Here is a 22,690-nt window from a genome sequence, read left to right as displayed (position 1 = left end):
GAAGCCTTAGTTTACGTCAAACATGTGCGTCGTTGGCGCAGACTCATGATGCTGGTAATCAGCACAGCTTCATCTGTTTGTAAAAATCTAATTTTTCATTGTAAAGTCAAGCCTTTTCAGTCGCTTTCACGGAAGGAGGGGTCCACTTAAACCTAACAATGTGAAGGTAGGCCGTGTTTTTACTGACGCTGGTACCGCAGTGGGGCTTTAGAAGCTGGACGCTGTCAGCATGCTGTAGTTCAGCTACATGGTAGATTCGTCTTCTTAGACATGCTCTTGTTAAGTTTGTATTCCGTATCCTAAGATCTACAAGAAGCAAACAAGTCTTCCAAAAGTGTTATAGTTGTACTATCGGATACAAGGAACCAACGCTAGTGTTTGGCAACACAAAACATCATAACTATCAGTGATGCTGGTGCATGCAAATTCGGATGGATTCTTTTATTGACAGTAAGATGTAAAGCACTGTAATGCCATTTATACACGAAGTCTGTACCTGTGATTATACTGTAGAAGTAGGTTTTTATGTAATTAACCTGTAAATATAGGCTTTCAAAGTTACCAGCTGACCAAATCATATTCAATTACAAAGACAAAGTAACAAAATAAATCAATAAAATCATAACTTTAAAGCGTAATAATTTTAGTCCCTGCTTACACCACTTACTGTCGTGTTCTCTATTTCTAGCCATTCTCCGTCACCTAAGCACCCCTGCAGTGATGCCTCCAGCCATGTCTCAAATAAGCGATCCAAAGATTGCTTTTGCCTACTTGCGCCCAGCCTGTGTCCTGCTCACCCGAGAGCCCACAGTGGTTAATGTGGAGACACTCAAAGGCCAGTTAAAAGAAGTCAACGATGCCACGTTGCAGCAGCTTCAGGAGTACGTCCTCTTCCCTCTTCGATTTGTCCTTAAAGTCCCCGGGGCTAAGAAGGAGCAGCTGGTGCAGTCTGTGACTGAGGCAGTAAGCTATGTTTTGGAGAACACTTGCATCCACAGCTGGGAAACCCTCCACGACCTCTTTTCCGAGCTTTGCCTGTGCCTGTCCTCTTCAGCTGATCCTGGGAAGCCTGCAGATACGTCAGAGGAGCTAAAATCAGCTGTTCTGAGGTGCCTGGATGCCCTGCTTCATGCTGCTTATGGTGATATAGTGTTCAAACTCTTTGAACCGATTATGCTGCCTGGGCTGGGTGCTGCCGTTTCACTGCTGCTAGCTTTGGGAGAGAAGGAGAAATCTCGAAATATACAGACAGCAGCCTTGAAGTGCCTCCAGGCTTTGACTCTGCAGTGTGACTGCACCCAGGAACACGTAGTCCCATCATCAGAGGAGCGATGCTCTGTAGGCAGCGCCATGGCATCATTTTTACCTGGAATCACCATGGCTACGGCCAGGATCATTACAGGAGATTTGAGGCAAGGCCATGCAGTCACAGTCCGGGCCATCAAGGTACCACATGTTTGTTAATCAGATTTACAACAACAGCACAATAATGGCTTAACACTTTATTAGACGATAGTCATCATATGTAATCAATGATCTCATGCAATTTCATAGTTCACAAGTGAACATTTACCTTGTTAACTGACTTGAACATTTAATAAACCGTATATTAAAAAAATTATTATGTGATTGTTTGATTTGTTGAATAATTCAGTTGACCTAAAACTTTCATTTACAGAACATAAAGAGGGCTTGTATAGTTTTTCCAGAACTAAAGGAAAATTTGACAATATCATAGTACAAATGCACTGCAGTGATCTGATTGTGTGATCACCTGTTGTCAGGTTTGGTCCAGGACTGTGGAGCTTGTCATGGAGGATGTCCAGCTTCAGTCCACTGAGTCCTATAAGACTCCCTCTGCAGACCTGGGGAGGATCGGACAGCTCATGGTCCTTCGGACACCGGAGTGGGTGAAGAACACGGCCGGGAAGCTGTCTGTGCTGCTCAAGAAGATAATCTCGTGCACTTCAGCGCACCAGCACTGGAGGGTTAGACTGGCAATGGCGGAGTTGGCCGATCACCTGCTGGCCAAATGCAGTCAGTCACTGACTGAGTGTGTAGGATCACTACTAGAAGCACTGGTGGGGGCAATCAATGATGTGGAACCTAGAGTCAGAGAGAGGTTTGATTTGATTGATATTTTTATAAAGAAAAGGAACAAATGAATCATAATTAATGGATACAAGATGTTTACTCATACTGCTATTTTCTCCTCTAGGTGTGAAGTTGCTCTCAGAGAGGTATCCCAGAGGAATCAGAGGTGCAGCGGCAGCAGTGGCACGCAGACCTTCACTGACATCTTGTCTGAGAATCTCCACTCTTTGGCCACCTCCCTACCCAGACTGATGAGGACCTCTGATGACCAGAAGAAGCTCTTTGTTCTCAACGTGTTTTTGGGCTACTTAAAAGTCTTAGGACCGCTTGTCTCTGTGGTGCTCAACTCAGCTGCACATCTGGAGAGGATTTGCAAAGCCTTAATGCAGGTAATGTAACAATAAGGTACACTGCTTTTGATGTTGTTATGCAACAACAGCCATGGATTTAAATAAAAAGTACACTTTTATATTATATATATATATATATATATATATATATATATATATATATATATATATAGAGAGAGAGGAGAGATCTGTACAGCATTTTGTGTGTCTTGTTGAGCATGCACCAACACACACATAAAAACAAAGAACACACATAAGCTTTTTTTGCAAATGTTTCTATAATAAACCAGAGTAGTGTTCATTTGTGGATATATATGCTCACTTTTGATGATGATGTGATAAGGTGTTATCTCATCTATACATAAAAGTACTTCAAACCCCACATGCACATGTAATGTGATCTGTGTGTGTCGGACAGCTCAGACATGTGTGTCGGACAGCTCAGACATGTGTGTCTGACAATCTGTAAATGAGCATAGTAGACATAAAAAAGTAAAGTGAGAGAAATCGAGTTGCCACAAATATCTCTATATCTAAATAAACCACGCAATTTATACAGGGAGTGCAGAATTATTAGGCAAATGAGTATTTTGTCCACATCATCCTCTTCATGCATGTTGTCTTACTCCAAGCTGTATAGGCTCGAAAGCCTACTACCAATTAAGCATATTAGGTGATGTGCATCTCTGTAATGAGAAGGGGTGTGGTCTAATGACATCAACACCCTATATCAGGTGTGCATAATTATTAGGCAACTTCCTTTCCTTTGGCAAAATGGGTCAAAAGAAGGACTTGACAGGCTCAGAAAAGTCAAAAATAGTGAGATATCTTGCAGAGGGATGCAGCAGTCTTAAAATTGCAAAGCTTCTGAAGCGTGATCATCGAACAATCAAGCGTTTCATTCAAAATAGTCAACAGGGTCGCAAGAAGCGTGTGGAAAAACCAAGGCGCAAAATAACTGCCCATGAACTGAGAAAAGTCAAGCGTGCAGCTGCCAAGATGCCACTTGCCACCAGTTTGGCCATATTTCAGAGCTGCAACATCACTGGAGTGCCCAAAAGCACAAGGTGTGCAATACTCAGAGACATGGCCAAGGTAAGAAAGGCTGAAAGACGACCACCACTGAACAAGACACACAAGCTGAAACGTCAAGACTGGACCAAGAAATATCTCAAGACTGATTTTTCTAAGGTTTTATGGACTGATGAAATGAGAGTGAGTCTTGATGGGCCAGATGGATGGGCCCGTGGCTGGATTGGTAAAGGGCAGAGAGCTCCAGTCCGACTCAGACGCCAGCAAGGTGGAGGTGGAGTACTGGTTTGGGCTGGTATCATCAAAGATGAGCTTGTGGGGCCTTTTCGGGTTGAGGATGGAGTCAAGCTCAACTCCCAGTCCTACTGCCAGTTTCTGGAAGACACCTTCTTCAAGCAGTGGTACAGGAAGAAGTCTGCATCCTTCAAGAAAAAACATGATTTTCATGCAGGACAATGCTCCATCACACGCGTCCAAGTACTCCACAGCGTGGCTGGCGAGAAAGGGTATAAAAGAAGAAAAACTAATGACATGGCCTCCTTGTTCACCTGATCTGAACCCCATTGAGAACCTGTGGTCCATCATCAAATGTGAGATTTACAAGGAGGGAAAACAGTACACCTCTCTGAACAGTGTCTGGGAGGCTGTGGTTGCTGCTGCACGCAATGTTGATGGTGAACAGATCAAAACACTGACAGAATCCATGGATGGCAGGCTTTTGAGCGTCCTTGCAAAGAAAGGTGGCTATATTGGTCGCTGATTTGTTTTTGTTTTGTTTTTGAATGTCAGAAATGTATATTTGTGAATGTGGAGATGTTATATTGGTTTCACTGGTAAAAATAAATAATTGAAATGGGTATATATTTGTTTTTTTGTTAAGTTGCCTAATAATTATGCACAGTAATAGTCACCTGCACACACAGATATCCCCCTAAAATAGCTAAAACTAAAAACTACTTCCAAAAACATTCAGCTTTGATATTAATGAGTTTTTTGGGTTCATTGAGAACATGGTTGTTCAATAATAAAATTATTCCTCAAAAATACAACTTGCCTAATAATTCTGCACTCCCTGTATAGTTGAAAAGGAGTAGAAAGAAGTTTACACTTATTTGATCCCATCTCCCTTAATACTCTTTAATATTTAAACATTTCATTCGTCAAATTCTAATAAATGTGCTGTTGTAGCTACTCACAGTGAGGTGTTTTTTGTTTTTTTTTAGTTTTTTTTTTTACATTTTTTCCCATCTACCAAAGAGCAGTGATATCAGGGAGGTGTCTGCACAGCCCAGAGGACACTAAAAGGCAATTCCCATCTCAGCCAGTCTGTTCACCATGCTGCCATCTGGCAAGCAATACAGAAATATAAAACTTTAAGCAGTTTCCTTCTTTCCTCATTTTCTCTACTTCCTCAGGCTGTCAGTTTACTGAATGATCCTCAACACTTTACCACAAAGAATAACTATTTTTTTGTAACTGAATGAACCATTCGTTCCTATTTTTAAGTGATATAAAGTTTTGTTATACAAGCATTTATTTAATAACAATAATAATAAGGATTATTCTTGACTCTTTAATACAATTTCAATTCAATATAAGAACGAAGACATGTGCAAGATGCAAAATGTGCAAATATAGTATAATTTAGATGTGTTCAGTAACCATGTGACTGAGTGTGCAAATAAGGTCCAGTTTGTAGTGGATTTGTGGAAGTTTTTGTTTTTGAGTCTTTTGGTGAGTATTGTAAGGTGTTTGTGTATACCAGTTCTTTGGTTGTATTGAGTTGAGGGCTCTGACTGCTTGGGGAAAAAGCTCTTGCAGTGTCTGATGGTTACGGTTTTGATGCTGCGAAACCGTCTGCCAGATGGAATCAGGGAGAGTAGAGCATGTGAGGGGTGGAAAGTGTCCTTCACCATGCTGTTCGCACGTCCGATGATGTGTGTGTCGTAGAGTTGGGAGATGGGTGGGAGAGGGCCTCCAATGATCGTCTCTGCTGTCCTCACTATCCGCTGCAGAGATGTCTTTTCAGCAAAAGTGCAGTTCCCATACCAGATAGCAATGTAGCAGCAGAGGACACTTTCAGTGGTTCCCTGGTAAAATGATGGGAGGAGGGAGACTGGCCTTCTTCAGTTTCTTAAGAAAGTGAAGATGTTGTTGGGCTTTCTTCATGATGGTGGTGGTGTTCAGGTTCCAGGAGAGGTCATCATATGTGCACTCCCAGGAACTTCACACTGTTGACCATCTCAACAGCAGATCCGTTGATTTGCAGTGGGGTGTGGGTCGTTGAGCTCTTCCTGAAGTTAACAACCATCTCTTTAGTCTTCTGAACATTTAGAGACAGGTTGTTATTCTGACACCAGTCCACCAGGTGTTGTACCTCCTCTCTGTATTCAGACTCATCGTTGTTGGTAACCTGGTTATTAATGCAAAGAAGAATATTTTTAAATGTAGTCACTTCAGGACTGCAGCACAAAATATAGTATTTGACTTGGCAAAGTGTTCACAAAATGTCTTATTTTGTGTAGAAATACAGGGCACCTTGGCATTAGCATTTTGTAGTCTGTAGTGCGGCTGCTTTAAGGTCCAATCTTGAATGTTTTTAGATTTCCTAACCCCGTTAAATTTCCTAAAGCTTCTGCATGCTTTACAGGTGCTGGAACTCGATGTGATGGACGTTCGCATTGTGGAGGAGAGGAGTTACGCTGCTGCCGTGGAGACGAGCACCGGCTCCCATGATTCCTACACCGCTCACACACAGAGGAAGCATTTTCTCTACTTCACAGATGAGAAAATCTTCTCTGTGCTCATGGAGATCTGTCGCACATTAGGTATAATTGCTGTTTGACTTGGACTCAGTTAGCCACTCCTGTTTTTTATCATCATGCAGGCCTGTCATTGTGCCTGTTCCATTGTAATTTCAAATGAATTTAAAGCAGTTATCCTCTAAAAACAACGACAGCTGGTATAAATACTCGTGGGTTGTAGCTGGCTCATTTCTTTAGCTCTCACAGATAACGTTTTTTTGTCTTTAGGTTATTATGGCAACATCTACCTGCTGACCGATCATCTGCTGGACTTGTACTGCCAGTCTTCAGTGTACAGAAAGCAGGCTGCCATGGTGTTAAATGAGACAGTCAGAGGTGCAGCAGGTATCGCTGTGGCAGACCAGAGTCAGGGTTTGGAGACCAAAGTTCGTGAAAGTCCTGCCACCCAGGAAGATATTAAAGCAGCAGCTGTTTCTATCATTGAGGAATACACCAGCCTGAACAACTGGCATTTGATTACAGTCAGCGAGGAGACGGATAGAGACCGACAGGATCAGCAGGTGAGGATATTTCAAGCAAGCAAGCACTTTATTTATATAGCACTTTCAGATCAGCCCCCAGCTGAACACAAATTGCTGTACACTTGACATGCCAAAATGATACATTAAACATGTTAAAAATTAAATGTGAATTTAAAAATGATTATTAAAATGACATTAAAATAAATAAAATTAGCACAAATAGCAAAGACAATAATAAAATAGTATAAAAAAAAATGATGATGAGAATTACATTTAAAACAAAATCAGCACATTAGATCAAAACAATAAAATCAATAAAATCAGGGTCAGACTGTGTCATATGCCAAGGAGTAAAAATGGGTTTTAAGACGTGTTTTAAAAGTGGACAGTGAAGGGGCCTCTCTAATGTGCTGGGGCAGATTGTTCCACAGATTAGGAGCAGCAATAGAGAAGGCCCTGTCCCCTCTGAGCTTCCTCTTGGACCTGGGTACCTCCAGGAGCAGCTTGTCAGCTGACCTGAGAGACCTGGGGGTTGAGTAAGGATGCAGAAGCTCAGAGAGGTAAGTTGGGGCAAGACCGTTTAAACATTTAAACACAAACATGAGGACTTTAAAATGAACTCTAAGATATACAGGCAGCCAATGGAGTGAAGCCAGGATGGGAGTTATGTGCTCTCTTTTACGAGTTCTGGTTAAAAGTCGTGCAGCAGAATTCTGGACCAGCTGCAGACGAGAGAGAAGATGCTGACTAACTCCAGTCCTGGGGCATCATTCATCAAGCATTTCCACACATAGTATATTATTTATTAACTTCATCTTGCCTCTAAGTGGAGTTCCTGACAAGTAGTATACTGACTCATCTCCTATAGAGATGATTGCAAAGAAATGTGCAAAATGCACATTCAGGCTAATCAGCAGAGCTGTTTGTACATAGATGCTACAAAATAAATCTAAGCAGTAAAACAAGGTTTAGACTAACTTAACTGAAGACTGAAAACATAAACAACACTCCTCATATCTTTTTAGAAATAATGCAAACATAGGCAAGGAATAGAGGGCACATTTTTGGGTGTTGCAAGGGCTTTATTGTACAGAGTGAGGAGCGATCAGCGGATATTCCCTTTGGCCAGTTCTGGTTCCAGCAGCCTGTTACCATGTTTTGCTGTTCTACATGCAGTACAACACTTTACAACTCCAAAGACACAAAGAAGTGAAATAATGTGTTTGTGATGGTCTGGCTTCACACGTCTGGGAGTGTCAGGGACTCTTCATTTACTTCTGCACAAACTTTTTTTTAAAATCACATGAGCACAAGCCTTGTGTTAGCTTTTGTAACAGTTCTTCAATAAATGTTTCAAAGAGCTATTTCATGAAATTATTAGACAAGCATAAGGAAATGTGCTCATCGGCAGCATAAACAGCTGGAGACAGGTAGAGTAGCCACAATTTATTTGGTGCTCAGGTATTTAAATTTGTTTAAGATCAAATTTCTTCCCTTAAAACAAAGCTCTCTGGGCTTTACCAGCTCACGTATCCACGCTCCTTTTCACACTGATTTCTGAGCAGACTCAGCAGAAGTCAAAGCTGCTGCGAGATTTGAAGTAGCTACTCTGAAGCATCAAGGCTGGATTTTTGGAGCACGAGAAAATATCTGCAAGCCTCCACCGAACAGAGGCCATAAACCTCTGGCAGCTTTCTGTTAGTTAGTAGATAAACTTGCAGTTTCACTCTGTCAGCTAAAAAGTACAAACATCCTGCCGGCATTGCCAAATAAAAGATTTGAAGAACACAGATACACGTTTGTCAGGAGGAATTTTTGACCCCTATAGAGGCGCTTTCTGTTTCTGCACTCAAGTCAAACTGGGTACGGTCATAAATGGAGTGCAGTATGAATCTGTACCAGTTTTCTTAGTAAAACACATGGTAAGATGTTGAATGCTTTTTTTCATCCTTATAAAAAATCTTTTACACAAAGAAACAGAATGACTCTGTTTGGAAAAAAAACAAGCTGCCTGCATAGACGGGCTCAGTAAAAGATATCAATAGTTCGATTGGAGAGATCATACATGCTACTTTCTCTATAGCTGAGAATTCACAGGACATTTATAAACACCAGTGATTCCCAAAGTGTGGGCTGGGGCCCCCTGGTGGGCTACAAAGGTACTGCAGGTGGGCTGTAATAATTCTATTAGAGCTCAAAGCTATATACTTATTAACTTCTATTTATTTATTATCTATTAATTGATGTATTTATATAAAATGTGAATTAAAACTGGTACTAGGAAATTATTAGTTTATGATTTTACTCATTGCTCTGACCTAAATAGAAAAAGAGAGCACATTAAACTGGTTTTGTTCTCTTTACTCTGGCTTCCTTTATGTTTTAGAATTGATTTCATTTCACTGACTTTTAATGCTGTGAGTTGTGATGCTCCTGCCTGCATGTCTGATCTTTTTGAACCCCACATTCCCTCTTGCAGCCTGAGATCATCTAATCAAAGGCTGTTGGTGGTCCCACAAACACGTTTTAAGCCTGGAGGAGAGTGCTACATAAATAAAGTCATTATAATACTACTACTACTACTACTACTAATAATGATGATGATGATGATGATGATGATGATAATAATACTATTATTATTATTATTATCATTATTATTATTATTATTAAATTTACTGCTCTTTTATTCAAGTTTGTCTCTTAGTGGCAGGTGGGCCACACATTGATTTTAACACTTTACATAGGAGTGGGTAGGACAAGCATTTTATAACAGCCTGTGTTGTTTTTGTTTATGTAAGGAAATACATCAGTTTCCCTTGTATTTTGATTTGAGTGAAGATCCTAAATTGGCCCCACTCTTGACTTTGAGCAAGGCTAATCTGTACTATCCTCACATGAGCACAGTCAGATATAATACAGGCTTTCATTCAGGAGCAGGAAGGCTAAAGGCTGTTTAATGTCTGATCTAACTGTGTCAGACATTCATGTTCTCACGTGGATGGATAATATCTAGAAAACCTCAGGGCTGCAGTGCATGTGTAAAAGTGGCTAAAAAGCATTAGTGCATTAATTAAGTGCATTAACATGTGTTTTGTCTCTTTGCGTAGCTGCTCAGTCCATCCAGACTCCTCTCCATATGCAACAGTGATGCCGGCTCTCTCCAAGTGATTCCTTCATCATCAACATCTGCATCCACGATCCACCAGCTCAACAGCAACATCTGGCAGCTGTGCATCCAACTCGAGGGCATCGCCTGCTGTGCTCAGGCGCTGGGCCACGATTTCCGTCCCTTGTTGATGACCTCGCTGTATCCTGTGCTGGAGAAAGCTGGTGAGGAGACACTGCTGGTCAGCCAGGCGGCGCTGAGCTCCATGTGGGACATCAGTAAGGCCTGTGGATACACTTCCCTCAAGGAACTGATCAATGAGAACTCTGACTACCTGCTTAATGACGTATCACTCAACCTTCAGAGGCTCAGCCAGCATCCACAGGTAGTTATAACGTGTTTTTGTTTTTACCCAAAATGGACACAGAAATAACTGCTGGAGGGTTTACCCAATTTCCTCCTTGGTCTGCTTAAGCCTGTGCTGCCCTGAGCTTGTACTGTATTTCATTATAATCCTGTCTTGTTGGCCAGGCTCCACGGGTGTTGACAGTTATGTTGACTCACTCTGACTGCAGTCTGCTGCCGCTGGTCGGGGACATCGTTCAGGATGTGCTGACGGCTCTGGATCTCAGCTACGAGCGCACAGCTGCTCTTTTCTGCTCCGTGCTGCACGCGCTCATGAAGGCACTGGGTAAGATTTCAAGAGTGATGTCAGCTTGAGTCTCACATATACTGGGAGTCAAAGAGGACAAAGAAGAAAATGTGACTCATGGCATGCACTGCCACAATTTTTATGTTGCTTAACTTTATGTTTTCTGCAGTGCCTTTCAAAATTTCTATCAATGAGTACGTTTCAGGATATATAACTTCACTCGTTATCAAATTATCAGTATCTTTGGAAACATTTAATACGTCGTGATGGTTTAAATGCTGAGTCGTTTTCTGCTGTAGAATTAATATTCATAATAATATTTATACAGCGGCCCTATAGGTGTTTGCAGTTTTACAACCTCGCACAGTAAAACTATGTGAATTAAATGTCACTGATGGGCTCTTTCCAAAAAACATCAGTCTCTGTGTCACACTGAATTTTATCAACGGACTTATTTTATTGTAACCAAACCTATGTTCATATTGTTGTCTTGTTTTTCCTTTAGCGAGGTGGTTTCCTTCCACTTGTAGCAGGACCAGTAAGTCTGCCAGCTCCAATCAAAGCTCCAGTGACCAGGAAGACCTCAGCATTCGCCAATTCCTGCTGAATTACCACAAACAGAAGGAACTGGCAGAGGGCATTGGAATAGAGGACGATGACACCGAAGACAGAGGTAATAGGTCTGTCTAAGGGCCAGTGGAATATAAGCTATAGGTTGTAGTGGTGGTTATATTAGATTCAGAGTGTAGAGGAGATGGATCATTGTAATTAAGAGTCATAGAAATCTGAACCTCACTGCTAAACTGGTGGTCTAACTGTACATGTGCTCCATTGCAGAGGTCCCTCCCACTGAGTGTGAGGATGTTGAAGATATTGATAGTCCTGATGTGAAAGCAGAGCTTCCCTCCCACCTCAGCATCACTAAGGATGTTATGGAGCGCTGCATTCATCTGCTGTCTGATCCCAGCCTCAGGCTCCGACTCAAGGTAGTTTTATGTAGAGTCAACTGTTAGACTAGTAACAAAAATAATCATTCTTGTGAGGGTAGGACCGCCAGCGTTGGTACAATTCATCCTGTCAGAACTGTGTGGATGACTGTTCACTGGTGTAATGCTCATCAAGGAAAAGCATTCAGTCTGGTCCAGGAGTGAAACAGAAATAAGTCTGTGCTGAAGTCGTGCCTGCTCAGGAGTTTGGGCTCTCAATGAAGACCTCAATAATTAGTTTCAGCTCACATATAATCAGGATCAAAACAGAGATAATTGTTAGGTGTGTTGTGCGTCTTTGTCTTTAGGTACTGGACGTGCTGGAGTTGTGCCTTCAGGTGCTGAGTGAGAGGGAAAACGAACTGCTGCCTATGGCTCATCGCTGCTGGCCAGCACTCCTGCAGAGACTCACAGCCGATGACCCATTAGCAGTCCTCAGAGCCTTCAGGGTAAGTAAAACAAACCTCTCTTTTCATTATGTGAGTCAAAATTATTCAAGTCGTCTTTAGTTTTTTAAACTCTTAGTAGTGAAAGAATGAAAGATGGTGCCCAACAACAGGCTTATTTCATTCAGAAATAGTTCTATTATTTTCTTTTTGGGGTTGTAATGTGAAGACTCTTTAAACTAACATTTCTTCTATCAGCACAGAAAAATCACTGTGGATGCCTTCTTAGAGGCTGCTTTTCAAACTGTCTCAGAGAATCACAAAGTAGGACTTTGGGATAAATGAAGCTGATAGTTTTTTGTGATCTTTGGTACAAGTGTCAGCTGATTCAACTTGTGGGTGTAAATTAGGCTACTCGTCAGCTCCTGTCATCAGCTGGAATATTTTTAAATTTGTTATTCATATTTCCATTGATGAACTGACAAATTCAGACACATTAAGTCTGTAAACAGTCATTTATTCACTCAGAGCTGCTGCTGGGAAATTGTTTCATCAGCTTTTGGATATATACGAGTTTTGTAAATACTACAATTCATCCATGAGTACACAACGGGAAGGTTTTATTGAATTTTGACAGCTTGCTGCTTTTGTACATTACATTTTTGTACATTTCATTCCAGGTGCTGTGCGTGCTGGGTGAAACATGTGGGGACTTTCTGAGGAGGAGGGTTTCTAAAGAGGTTCTGCCCAAGCTGAGCGCCTCTCTGGCACGGCAGGCTCCGATCAGCGCCAAGGCTGGGCCTGTCTACACACACACCCTGGCCTACAAACTGCAGCTGGCTGTATTGCAGGGGCTGGGCTCACTGTGCCAGAGACTGGATCTGGGTAAGAGAATAGAGACACAGTCCTCACAAACAGCACAGTTTTACCAAGACACAACATAGTGCATCATCCTGTAGAACTGTACCTGGGATCTGGCAACGATCAAAGCAGCCACAACATGGACAAATCAGAGCAAGACAACTATTCTTAGTATGACGCCTCACTTTATGGAGGTTGGTGCAATATGAAGCCCATTTATGTAAAACCACATTGAAGATAGATTACCTGTTTTCAGCTGTAATATTTAACTGAACACAATGAGAGCAAAGGCTACCAGGATTTGTTTGGCCTACTGTTAAATGCCTCCTGTCCAATACTTTACTTTTTCTTTTTACTTTTTCTCTGTGATGTTTTCATCCCATTTTTATTTTGGGTAAATACATGTTATCTATCTTATTGAAGCCTATTTGATCACAGGGCTGTAACTTTCTTGTGGGAATCAACTTTATGATTCTTCATAAATGAATGAGTTATAGTCAGCTTTCTTCCTGTGAGTGTGTCAGGATCCAAGCAGCCAGGAACACACAGGCACAAATATAATCTTCAAAAAAATGGGTTTTATTATACCCCAAAAAGGACAAGATGATTACAAAAATTCAAAATAACAAAAATAAACTTTTTAAGAACCAAGTGGGCCCATTAAAGAGGTTAACTTAACAGAACTTTACTCAAAAGTCACTTAACAAAAACATAACTCAACAAACTGATCTGCCCAAATGAGAAACAGCTCCGGTTATATAGCAAATGAATAAACCATTATATACACCAAAGGTGAAAACTAAAGAGATAACAGCTAACCATCATTCAAGAAGAACCCCCATTCCCCCTGCATGATCACAATAGATGGTCCAGTCCACTTTATTGGCTTCTGCATTTAAACCAGCTCCACCCACAGCCTCCTCTTTCAGCCAAACCAGGAAGGACTGGAGCGGAGGTCAGGTAACTCAGAAAGAGCAGAAATATAATCAATATAACATATACCTATATAAAACAACAAACAATGCAAAGCAGAGTCTATGCCACCATTTGGGCTATAGCTTAGTGCTGTCATGCATTACAGGTAGGGCTGCACGATTTTGCATAAAATGAGAATCACGATTTTTTTGCTTAGAATTGAGATCACGATTCTCTCACGATTTTCTTTTCCAATATAAATATTTATTGCACTTATTAACTGCACATCAACTTCGTAACAGTTGAAACTGAACATAAAAACAATAAATAAACATAAAAACAATAAATGCCTCACAAAATGTTGTACTGCTTGAAATTCCGTCTCCACCGTTGCTCGACACTGCGTGTATAGAGCAGGTAGTGCAACAATAGAAAAATAGTTGCGGGGCGGCACTGTGTAGCGTTTGTCTAGGGTGTTGATCATCTTCCTAAATCCCTTGTTTTGTACAGTGTTGATATATCTTTGGTCAGGTGATAAGTAATAGCCTCCGTAATTTCTTTGTGCCTGCGGGAGTTCGACGTGTATAGGGAAGCGCTGTATAAGGTTCCCGTTATTGATGTTTGGGTGGTTGACCGGGACGGATTTTCTCCTGTCACTTTCTCGTCATCCCTGACGTGTTCTCCGTTGTTTTTCCCTGCCAATTTGAGCGTTACACGACACAGCTTCTGTATCACGTGGTATAAGGCTCCGCCCTTGTCATTTGTTGAGCAGGAAGAGTGAGCGCTTGTTTTCATGCAGATTACGTCCCGGATCAAAATGCGGTACAATCGTCGTCGTCTTTTATTTTTTATTTTTTTTTTTTTTTAAATCGTTGTCATTTGGAAATGAGATCGCACATAAGTATGAATCGAGATCGTGATTTTCTAACGATTAATCGTGCAGCCCTAATTACAGGTAAACTCAAAATAACAAATTAGTTAACTTATGATCACAGAAGCTTTAGAGCATAATGTAAACATAGGACAAAAGACCAAATGAATATTACCTAAGTATCTTAATTGTGTGGTTGCATGCAGCCATCACAGAGTGAGACAACAGCAATACAAGTTTGTGTCTGTACATTAGTACAGAGATGAAGATGTCTCAGTACTGAGGTTAACAAATTAGGTTGTTAGCCTAATTTGACATTAAAGCTGTGTGTGGGGAGATGAGTCGTCAGAAAAAGCCAAAGAATTTATTGAAGCTCCTTCACCACCAGGTGGCAGTCTCGTATAACAATGAAAATCAACCAGTGGTATCACAGCATAAATCAGGGCATCTCTGTTTTATTATAAAAACCTTAAAGTGTGAAACAGTTCGACATCCTAAACACGTGACAGTGATGTTGTTGCTAAAAATGCCTCTTCACTGTGGCAGCTCTGTGATTCAGCATATTTTAAACATGACTTTGATGATACGGACCACAGCCAGCTGTGCCAGCAGGATGCTGCTCAGGTCCAAACTGCACACACAGCTACGACTGCAAGCAGCTCTTCTTATACCCAACTGAGAAAAACGTGATTGTTCAATCAGCGAATGCGAAGCCATTTAATTGATAAGCTCAGAGAAGTTGTTCTTATTTTTGTTTACTTTTTGTTCAACATACTTCCATTAGCATGTTGAAAATATTCAAGGCCTGCAGGCTTCTGCCATTATATTCCCAATTATGCAATTATGAGCTGCTTGTGTAATTTTTGGTCACCTGCGCAGTGTGGAGGTGAACTGAGTGACAGGGTGAACATCACGAATGTCACACCCTCCCACTGAGGTTCATCGCTGACAGAGGAAAAGAGTCACGAAGGTGACAGAGCTGTCTGCAGCCTTTCCAGAGCCAGCGTTACATCTAACAGTGACAAGGACTGCAGTGTAAAGACAGTTGTTTCATTTTGTAAGAAATCAGGTTGTTTGTGAAACTGTTCCTTTAACATAGCTTACGGCACTTTGTGTACAGCAAACTCTCTCATAGTGTGCAGATAAACAGGCACGATACACGTTGTGTGTTTGAGATGCTCTTTGTGATTATTCTGTGAAGTGGGTTTCAGTATGTCTGTGGCTTCAGTTCACAGTGGGTGTGACAAGGATGGGTTTATAAAGGAGATTAACCAGCAGTGGTGAGGGAGAGGTGGTATGTAGTGGGAGTGGGCAATTTTGAGAATACATGCTCACCCGGACAGGCAGAATTAGTGTTGGTAAGCTTTAACGTTCTAACCTCTCAAAACTGCTGTGAAATCCTCCCTGAACCACCTCAGCAGTTTTACTGAGCTCATTAGGAGTTAGCAGAGGTAAAGTCCAGGCTTGGTCTACTTTTTATACTCTTTCATCTTTTTCCTACTTCCTCTTCTTTCCCTTCTCCCTTCTTATCTTTACCCCATATTTTTGGAACCAGGATCATATTTTTAAAGGATTTGTTCTTTTGGATATAAAAGCGTCATTATGTGCATGCACTGGACATAATCAGAAAAGAAGCATTCACAACTGTAACCATGTATGGAGCCAAGCCCGGAGCTGGACATGTAACGTGCCCCACTTTCCTCACATCCTGCTGCACCACTGCCTGCTGTTTCAGCCCATCCACCACCCCAGCATCCACCTGTATGCTCCTGGAGTTTTATGAGTAACATATTTGCAGGGAGTGATCCACCCGAAGACCAGGCACCGAGCTCAAACTGTATTCTGCTGCTGTGATTAATCCGTGAAATTAACTTGGCTTTGTTCCATTTTATTCTTTTTTATTTTCTTTTACAAGTTTATTTCTGTTGTAATTTCTGGATAAAAGATAAAAGTATTACAATTGAATAAAATATAGTAAAAATGTCCTGTGTTTGGTTTTCTCAGCTGAAGCAGACCTAGATGCTGTTTGTGAAGCCTGTCTACCCTACCTGAGCTCCAGACAACCCATCAGACTGCAAGAAGCCTGTTTAAGGTAAGTCTTTATTAAGGACCGCTGTAGTAAGTAACTCAATCTTTCATTTAGTTACTAATGTGTGTGAGTGTTACACACAGACAGAATGCCATAAATTAAAACTGTGCCATCCAGTTGACATTGTATTGCCATGTTGGTCATTAATAGCCACGTGACATGATTTATCAGTAAAATCTGAATTTAAATTGAATGCTTAACATCATATTTGGAGAGGTGCTGGGTGTTACACAACAAAATATGACTTCAGGAGTCATTCATTGTCTCTGAACACTGAATATGAAACAAAGCACTGTGGCTATAGCTTTTGTTCCCTGAAGGAGAGGAACATGGGACCTGAGAATGGAATACCTCAGGAATAATCAGGTTCCTGCATGTTCTGGGTAAAGACACCAGTATTCATGGCTTTAAAGTATATTACCTGTAATATAAGACTTTTAACCCTTTGCTGCAAACTTTAGTAAATCAGTTTGTGGGCCTGATTTAAATATCACCCTCACTCATTTTGTCCCTTGAGAAAGGAACTTCCAGAAATACGCAGATGTAGTTCAGCGGTGGTGGCTAAAACCAACAGGAGCAGTTAGGCTAACTTCAGGTTGGCACACAACAGAGCTAACTAGCAATAGCTAGCAGTCCCAACTTGGCAACACCTAGCCAGGTAAAGACATTAAAAAGTGAGGAACGACTGTGATGACGAGTTTACATGTGGCATATCATCATAGGTCAGTTGCCTTACAGGCGTGAATAGAAGTATCTTCAGGACATGTAGGGCCGTGATATCCCAATACTGTGTGTACGAATCTGAAAGGGAACTCATTTCACCTTTACACTGGCAGCTGATGCAAAATGTGTGCACTGTGAGAGCTACAGTAATGTAAAGGACAGATGGAAGCTGTGAATAAACAAAGTAAATGAATAAAAAAATAGCTCAGAATGCAGTATGCAAGCAGCCTTTATTAACTCACATCATTCTGAATTATTGATCTAAGTGTTTGGGTAGCAACATAGCAGCCACAAGTAAAAACACATGCTTTAATATACTTAAGTATTTTCCTGCTTGGAGGTGATTTTAAAAAACAAACCCGAAGAGAAAGGCAGTGTTGAGTTAATGAGCTTATAGTTAAACTGTTGGCCTGCATGTTAAAGCCAGCAAAACTGGTTCAGTCTGTCACTTTGGATTATAGGAAGGTGTTTTCCATACAATAGATATTACATACAAAGCAAAACACAGCTCAGAACTAATCCTGTTCCTGTGTTTCTTTCCCTTTCCTGCACAGTGTGTTCCGACACTTAATCCAGGTGGATCCAGACACCTTCTGGTTTACACTCAATGAGCTGCACTGCCCGTCCTCTTACATCCCACACCACCCCGACCTCCTGCCGGTGCAGCTGAACGGCATGGGCAGGCCGAGAGATGAGTTCTCGGACAACGTATTCAAACTGCTCAAGGAGGAGTTTGGCTCTGAGACAGTTAACCAGCCAGTCAGCTAATGAGCTGCTGCTTGATGCAATGATGATGATGCAGTGTACATAAAGTTAAAAGATTAAAGCTAATAAAACAAATTTCATATGTGTGCATGAACTAACTTATAAAGCCCTTTGGTCAGCCGTGTTGCCTTTAAACGTGCTATAGAAATGACATTGGACAATGGAGAAAGGATAAACTGAACCCATTCATAACCATTCATGGCAGCTTGATCCAAGCGGTCCTCGGTAGCCATGACAACGAAGACGTCCCACAAATCCCGCTGGGCGAAACCAATGATGCACACCCTGCAACTAAATCTAATCATCTATGGGTGTTTACTCACTTTATGTCACTTCCACAATGTTATTTCTCTCTCCTACAGTTTCCATAAGCATGACGAATTCTGCAAATTAGTCGATGACGTCATTTAGCGCCTTTTAATGATTTTCTGGAAAGTCAATACTAGGGATGGGTATCGTTTAGGTTTTATCCGATACCGGTGCCAAACCGGTACTTTTGAAACGGTGCCGGTGCTTAAACGGTGCTCAAACCGGTGCTTAAAGAATGGAGAACACAAAATTGGTCCAAAAACCTCTCATGTTCAGCTTTTTTTTTTGTAAAAAGATAACAATGTTAGCCTTTTCTGCAGCTATAGTGCATATATGGTCTCACTCTTGGCTGGAAGCAGTGCTTAAACAATGGAAAAAACACAAACTTTGTCCAAAAACCTCTCATGTTTAACTGTTTTCCACTTTTTCTTTGGTCATTTTAGCCTTTTTGGCCAGGGTGAAGGGAGTATCTGCCATCAAACAAGAAGACAGCCGCATGTAACTACGACGGTGTTTGCTAGTTCACCTTACATGCATTAATGTAATAATGTGGTTAGCGTACTCAACGTTAATTACACACGAACAACATGAAGCTACTCACGCAGAGGAGAACGGCGACTGATGCCATCATCATCCGTCATCATTTCTGCTACGCTGACAGGGCTAGGGGGCAGGACTCTGCTCTTTGGGTTTTTGGGGGATGTTGCTAACTCCGGGTCCAATAACAGGCACCACACCCGCAGTAGATGTGCACGGTGTGAGGTCTCACAGCAAGCTATCAAACATGGCGCATTTCTCGGCTTTAAAAAAAAACGCTATGCGTCGCCAGGTGTTTCATCAGATTTGAGGTGTTACCTCCTTTGACAGTATCACAGTATCAGCTTGAAGCACTTGTTGCAGGCTGCTGAGTTTGCATCTTTTGCTGTGAAGTACAGCCAGACTTTTGATCGCTTTGCCTTGGGCATTTTTAATCTGTAGCTCTGCTCTAAAAGAACGTACATACCTGGCCCTGCCTACTATCCTCGGAAACGTAAAATGATTGGCTAGAATTGGCTCAGGAAAAAAAAAGCACCGAAATAAAGCACCGAAATGTGCGCTGCTTTTCGGTCTGGTTACTACCGTTTATGTCAGAACCACACCGGTACCCATCCCTAGTCAATACCGATTTTCCTTACTGAGAAGCTGGTAACACTGTTTGAAGCAGGTTGTGGTTGGTACGGCTGACTGGGTAACACCTTATGACCAACAGGGATACACTTTAAATACAACAGAACTGCCTGTGTTCTTCTGACCGGCTGTGTGGTGCACAGCGTTAAGAGGCCAGCAGAGTGTTCTCAGAGTTAAACTACGCAGGATTGAGTCTCTGACAGGCCGTCTGCTATGGGAGGTAGGCTGAGCGCCAAGAAAAAAAAAAAAGCTCTGGGCTGCCTCTATTTTGGGGTTTTTTTGTTAACTCAGGGGTGTCAAACTCATTTTGGTCTGGGGGCCGCATACAGCTTAATCTGATCTCAAGGGGGCCAGACCAGTAAACTCATTCCAAAATTACATAGAACTAACAGTAAGTCCACTTTTTTTCTTTGTATTAGTGCAAAGAAGAAATAAATTATAAAAATCTTTACATTAAATTAATTGTCCTTTTACACTTTTACTCAGTTTAACATTTATTTAAGTGCATTATACATAAAAATCTGATCACAGTGATTGTACAATGTTTTAAAACATTTAGTCAACAAACAGTTTTGTGGAACTTAAAAACACTGCCCTGCATGTTAAAATACATCAAACACATCTAAATTTAGAAATGAATGAATTTAAAATCCATTTTCCACATCTAGGAAGCAATTCTGAACACATAAATTGAGGCCACACACTTGAAATCTTAAGTGGTAGCTGTTTTAAACAGACATTTGATGAAGTAAATTTGACCCCTTCCTTGTTAATGCATAAAATGTAAACAAAAAAACCTCACATAGATAACATATGTGGCATGCATAAGACATAATATTTTACTTAACAATAGTCTTCTCTTGTAAATCTGTTTCTGACTACCACTGACTTTCACAGCAATTACTAGAGCAAATATTTACATTTGTTTATTTTATAGTGCAACGTTCAAAGCAGCATTCCATAGAATTTAGTTTTGCTCAGTATTTGCCCCTGAAACTTGGCATCTTTTAGCCTGCACAAGTGCATCAATATCAGGCATCATATCCTGAGTAGCAGCCAGTTTCAGAATCTCATTTAAGTGCTTATGTGTGAGCTTTGAGCGTAGCTTTGTTTTATTAATGGTCATGAGTGAGAAAACTTGCTCACAAAGGTAGGTAGTCCCAAACATGGACAACATTTTTGCAGCCAGTGCTGTCAATTTAGGATAGCGTGGTAGGAGATACTTGTAAAATGTGTCCAAGCCCACAGAGGCAAATTTGTCCTTGAATTCTACATCACACCGCAAATCAATGATTTCAAGTTGCATGGTCCATCTTATTCCAGTTTATAGGCAAAAACTCAAACGTGCCAAGCCTGTAGTCAAAACTGTGAAGAAGTGGACTAACGCAGCAAAGCAGGAACTGCAGGACTGTTTTGACTGCACTGATTGGACTGTTTTTGAAGCTGCATCTGATAACCTGGATGAGCTCACGGACACTGTGACATCATACATCAGTTTTTGTGAAGACGTGTGTGTGCCAACAAAGACCTTCTGCACATACAACAACAATAAACCATGGTTCACCCCTAAACTCCAACATCTTCGTAAGGCTAAGGAGGACGCCTACAGAAGTGGTGACAGGGCCCTGTACAAGCAAGCCAGGAACACACTGACCAAGGAGATCAAAGCAGCTAAAAGGATCTACTCCCAGAAGCTGGAAGAACGGCTCTCAGCCAACGACCCTGCGTCAGTGTGGAGGGGCCTGCAGGAAATCACCAGCTACAGACGCCCCCCACCCACTGTTGAAGCAAACAAAGACCTGGCCAACGAGCTAAATACATTCTACTGCAGGTTTGAGACGGACAGACTCCCGCCTCACCCTCCCTCCCCAGAGACACCGCTTCAGACACTGACCCCAACACACCTTCCACCTCTCCCCTTCACCCTCACCCTCTCCAATCCAGTCTCAACGACCACCCCACCCTCCCAAATCCAGACTCAACGACCACCACCACCCTTCCCATTTCAGACTCAACGACCACCACCACCCTCTCCAATCCAGACTCAACGACCTCCATCACACCTCCCACCCCCTTTCCTCCTCCCTGAAACTCAGAATACACACTGAGGATGTGAGCCGACTATTTCAGAAACAGAAGCCCAGGAAAGCCCCGGACCAGACGGTGTCTCACCCTCCTGCCTCAAGACCTGTGCTGAACAGCTGGCTCCCATCTTCACTCGCATCTTCAACAGATCCCTGGAGCTGTGTGAAGTTCCATCCTGCTTCAAACGCTCCCACCATCATCCCTGTTCCCAAGAAACCCACCATCACAGGACTGAACGACTACAGACCTATCGCCTTGACGTCTGTGGTCATGAAATCCTTCGAACGACTGGTGTTAGCCCATCTGAAGGACATTACAGGCCACCAGCTGGACCCTCTGCAGTTTGCCTACCGGGCAAACAGGTCGGTGGATGATGCAGTGAATATGGGGCTGCATTACATCCTGCAACACCTCGACCGCCCGGGAACTTATGCCAGGATCCTGTTTGTGGACTTTAGTTCGGCTTTTAACACCATCGTGCCTGAACTTCTCTCTTCCAAACTCTCCCAGCTCAGCGTGTCTCCAGCTACCTGTCAGTGGATCACCAGCTTCCTGACAGACAGAAAGCAACAAGTGAGGCTGGGGAGATCACCTCTGAAACTCGGACCCTCAGTATTGGTGCCCCTCAAGGATGTGTCCTCTCACCACTACTGTTCTCCCTCTACACTAATGACTGCACCTCCAAGAACTCGGCTGTTAAACTCCTAAAGTTTGCAGATGACACCACCGTCATTGGCCTCATTCAGGATGGTGATGAGTCTGCATACCGGCAGGAAGTTGAGCGGCTGGTACTCTGGTGCAGTCAGCACAATCTGGAGCTGAACACTCTTAAAACTGTAGAGATGACAGTGGACTTCAGGAGACATCCCCAACTCTGCCCCCCTCATCATGTCAGACAGCCCTGTGTCGACTGTGAAGATCTTCAAGTTCCTGGGTACCACCATCTCCCAGGACCTGAAGTGGGAGACCAACATCAACTCCATCCTCAAAAAGACCCAGCAGAGGATGTACTT

At 42.1% G+C, this 22,690-nt stretch overlaps 1 protein-coding gene across 2 annotated transcripts; it reads left to right on the top strand.

Annotated features, from left to right (window-relative positions):
* Positions 1 to 27: 27 nt before the first annotated feature.
* On the top strand, positions 28 to 18,191 carry tti1 (TELO2 interacting protein 1). Of its 2 annotated transcripts, XM_039603851.1 has the most exons (14): positions 28 to 166; positions 689 to 1,446; positions 1,785 to 2,122; positions 2,219 to 2,483; positions 6,127 to 6,304; positions 6,509 to 6,801; positions 9,870 to 10,253; positions 10,400 to 10,559; positions 11,026 to 11,193; positions 11,358 to 11,506; positions 11,815 to 11,955; positions 12,573 to 12,777; positions 16,544 to 16,631; positions 17,906 to 18,191. In XM_039603851.1, the coding sequence occupies exons 2-14, from the start codon at positions 721 to 723 to the stop codon at positions 18,117 to 18,119; spliced, it is 3,309 nt and encodes a 1,102-aa protein (XP_039459785.1). In that variant the 5' UTR covers positions 28 to 166; positions 689 to 720; the 3' UTR covers positions 18,120 to 18,191. The 2 variants fall into 2 exon arrangements, 1 of the variants encoding a protein (XP_039459785.1); XR_005609492.1 differs by lacking the exon at positions 12,573 to 12,777 and having other exon boundaries at positions 17,906 to 18,042.
* The last annotated feature ends 4,499 nt before the right edge of the window (positions 18,192 to 22,690 follow it).

The sequence above is a fragment of the Oreochromis aureus genome, linkage group 20 (assembly GCF_013358895.1).
Source record: "Oreochromis aureus strain Israel breed Guangdong linkage group 20, ZZ_aureus, whole genome shotgun sequence".
NCBI lineage: Eukaryota > Metazoa > Chordata > Actinopteri > Cichliformes > Cichlidae > Oreochromis > Oreochromis aureus.
The sequence above is the reverse complement of the archived record's forward strand: the minus strand, read 5'-3'. Positions and strand labels throughout refer to the sequence as shown.

Excerpts from the sequence above, each read along its gene's own strand:
- tti1 (XM_039603851.1), top strand. The coding sequence starts at position 721 with ATGCCTCCAGCCATGTCTCAAATAAGCGATCCAAAGATTGCTTTTGCC. Across the intron at positions 2,123-2,218 it reads GAACCTAGAGTCAGAGAGAG|GTGTGAAGTTGCTCTCAGAG; the intron begins GTTTGATTTGAT and ends TTTCTCCTCTAG. Across the intron at positions 6,802-9,869 it reads GAGACCGACAGGATCAGCAG|CTGCTCAGTCCATCCAGACT; the intron begins GTGAGGATATTT and ends CTCTTTGCGTAG.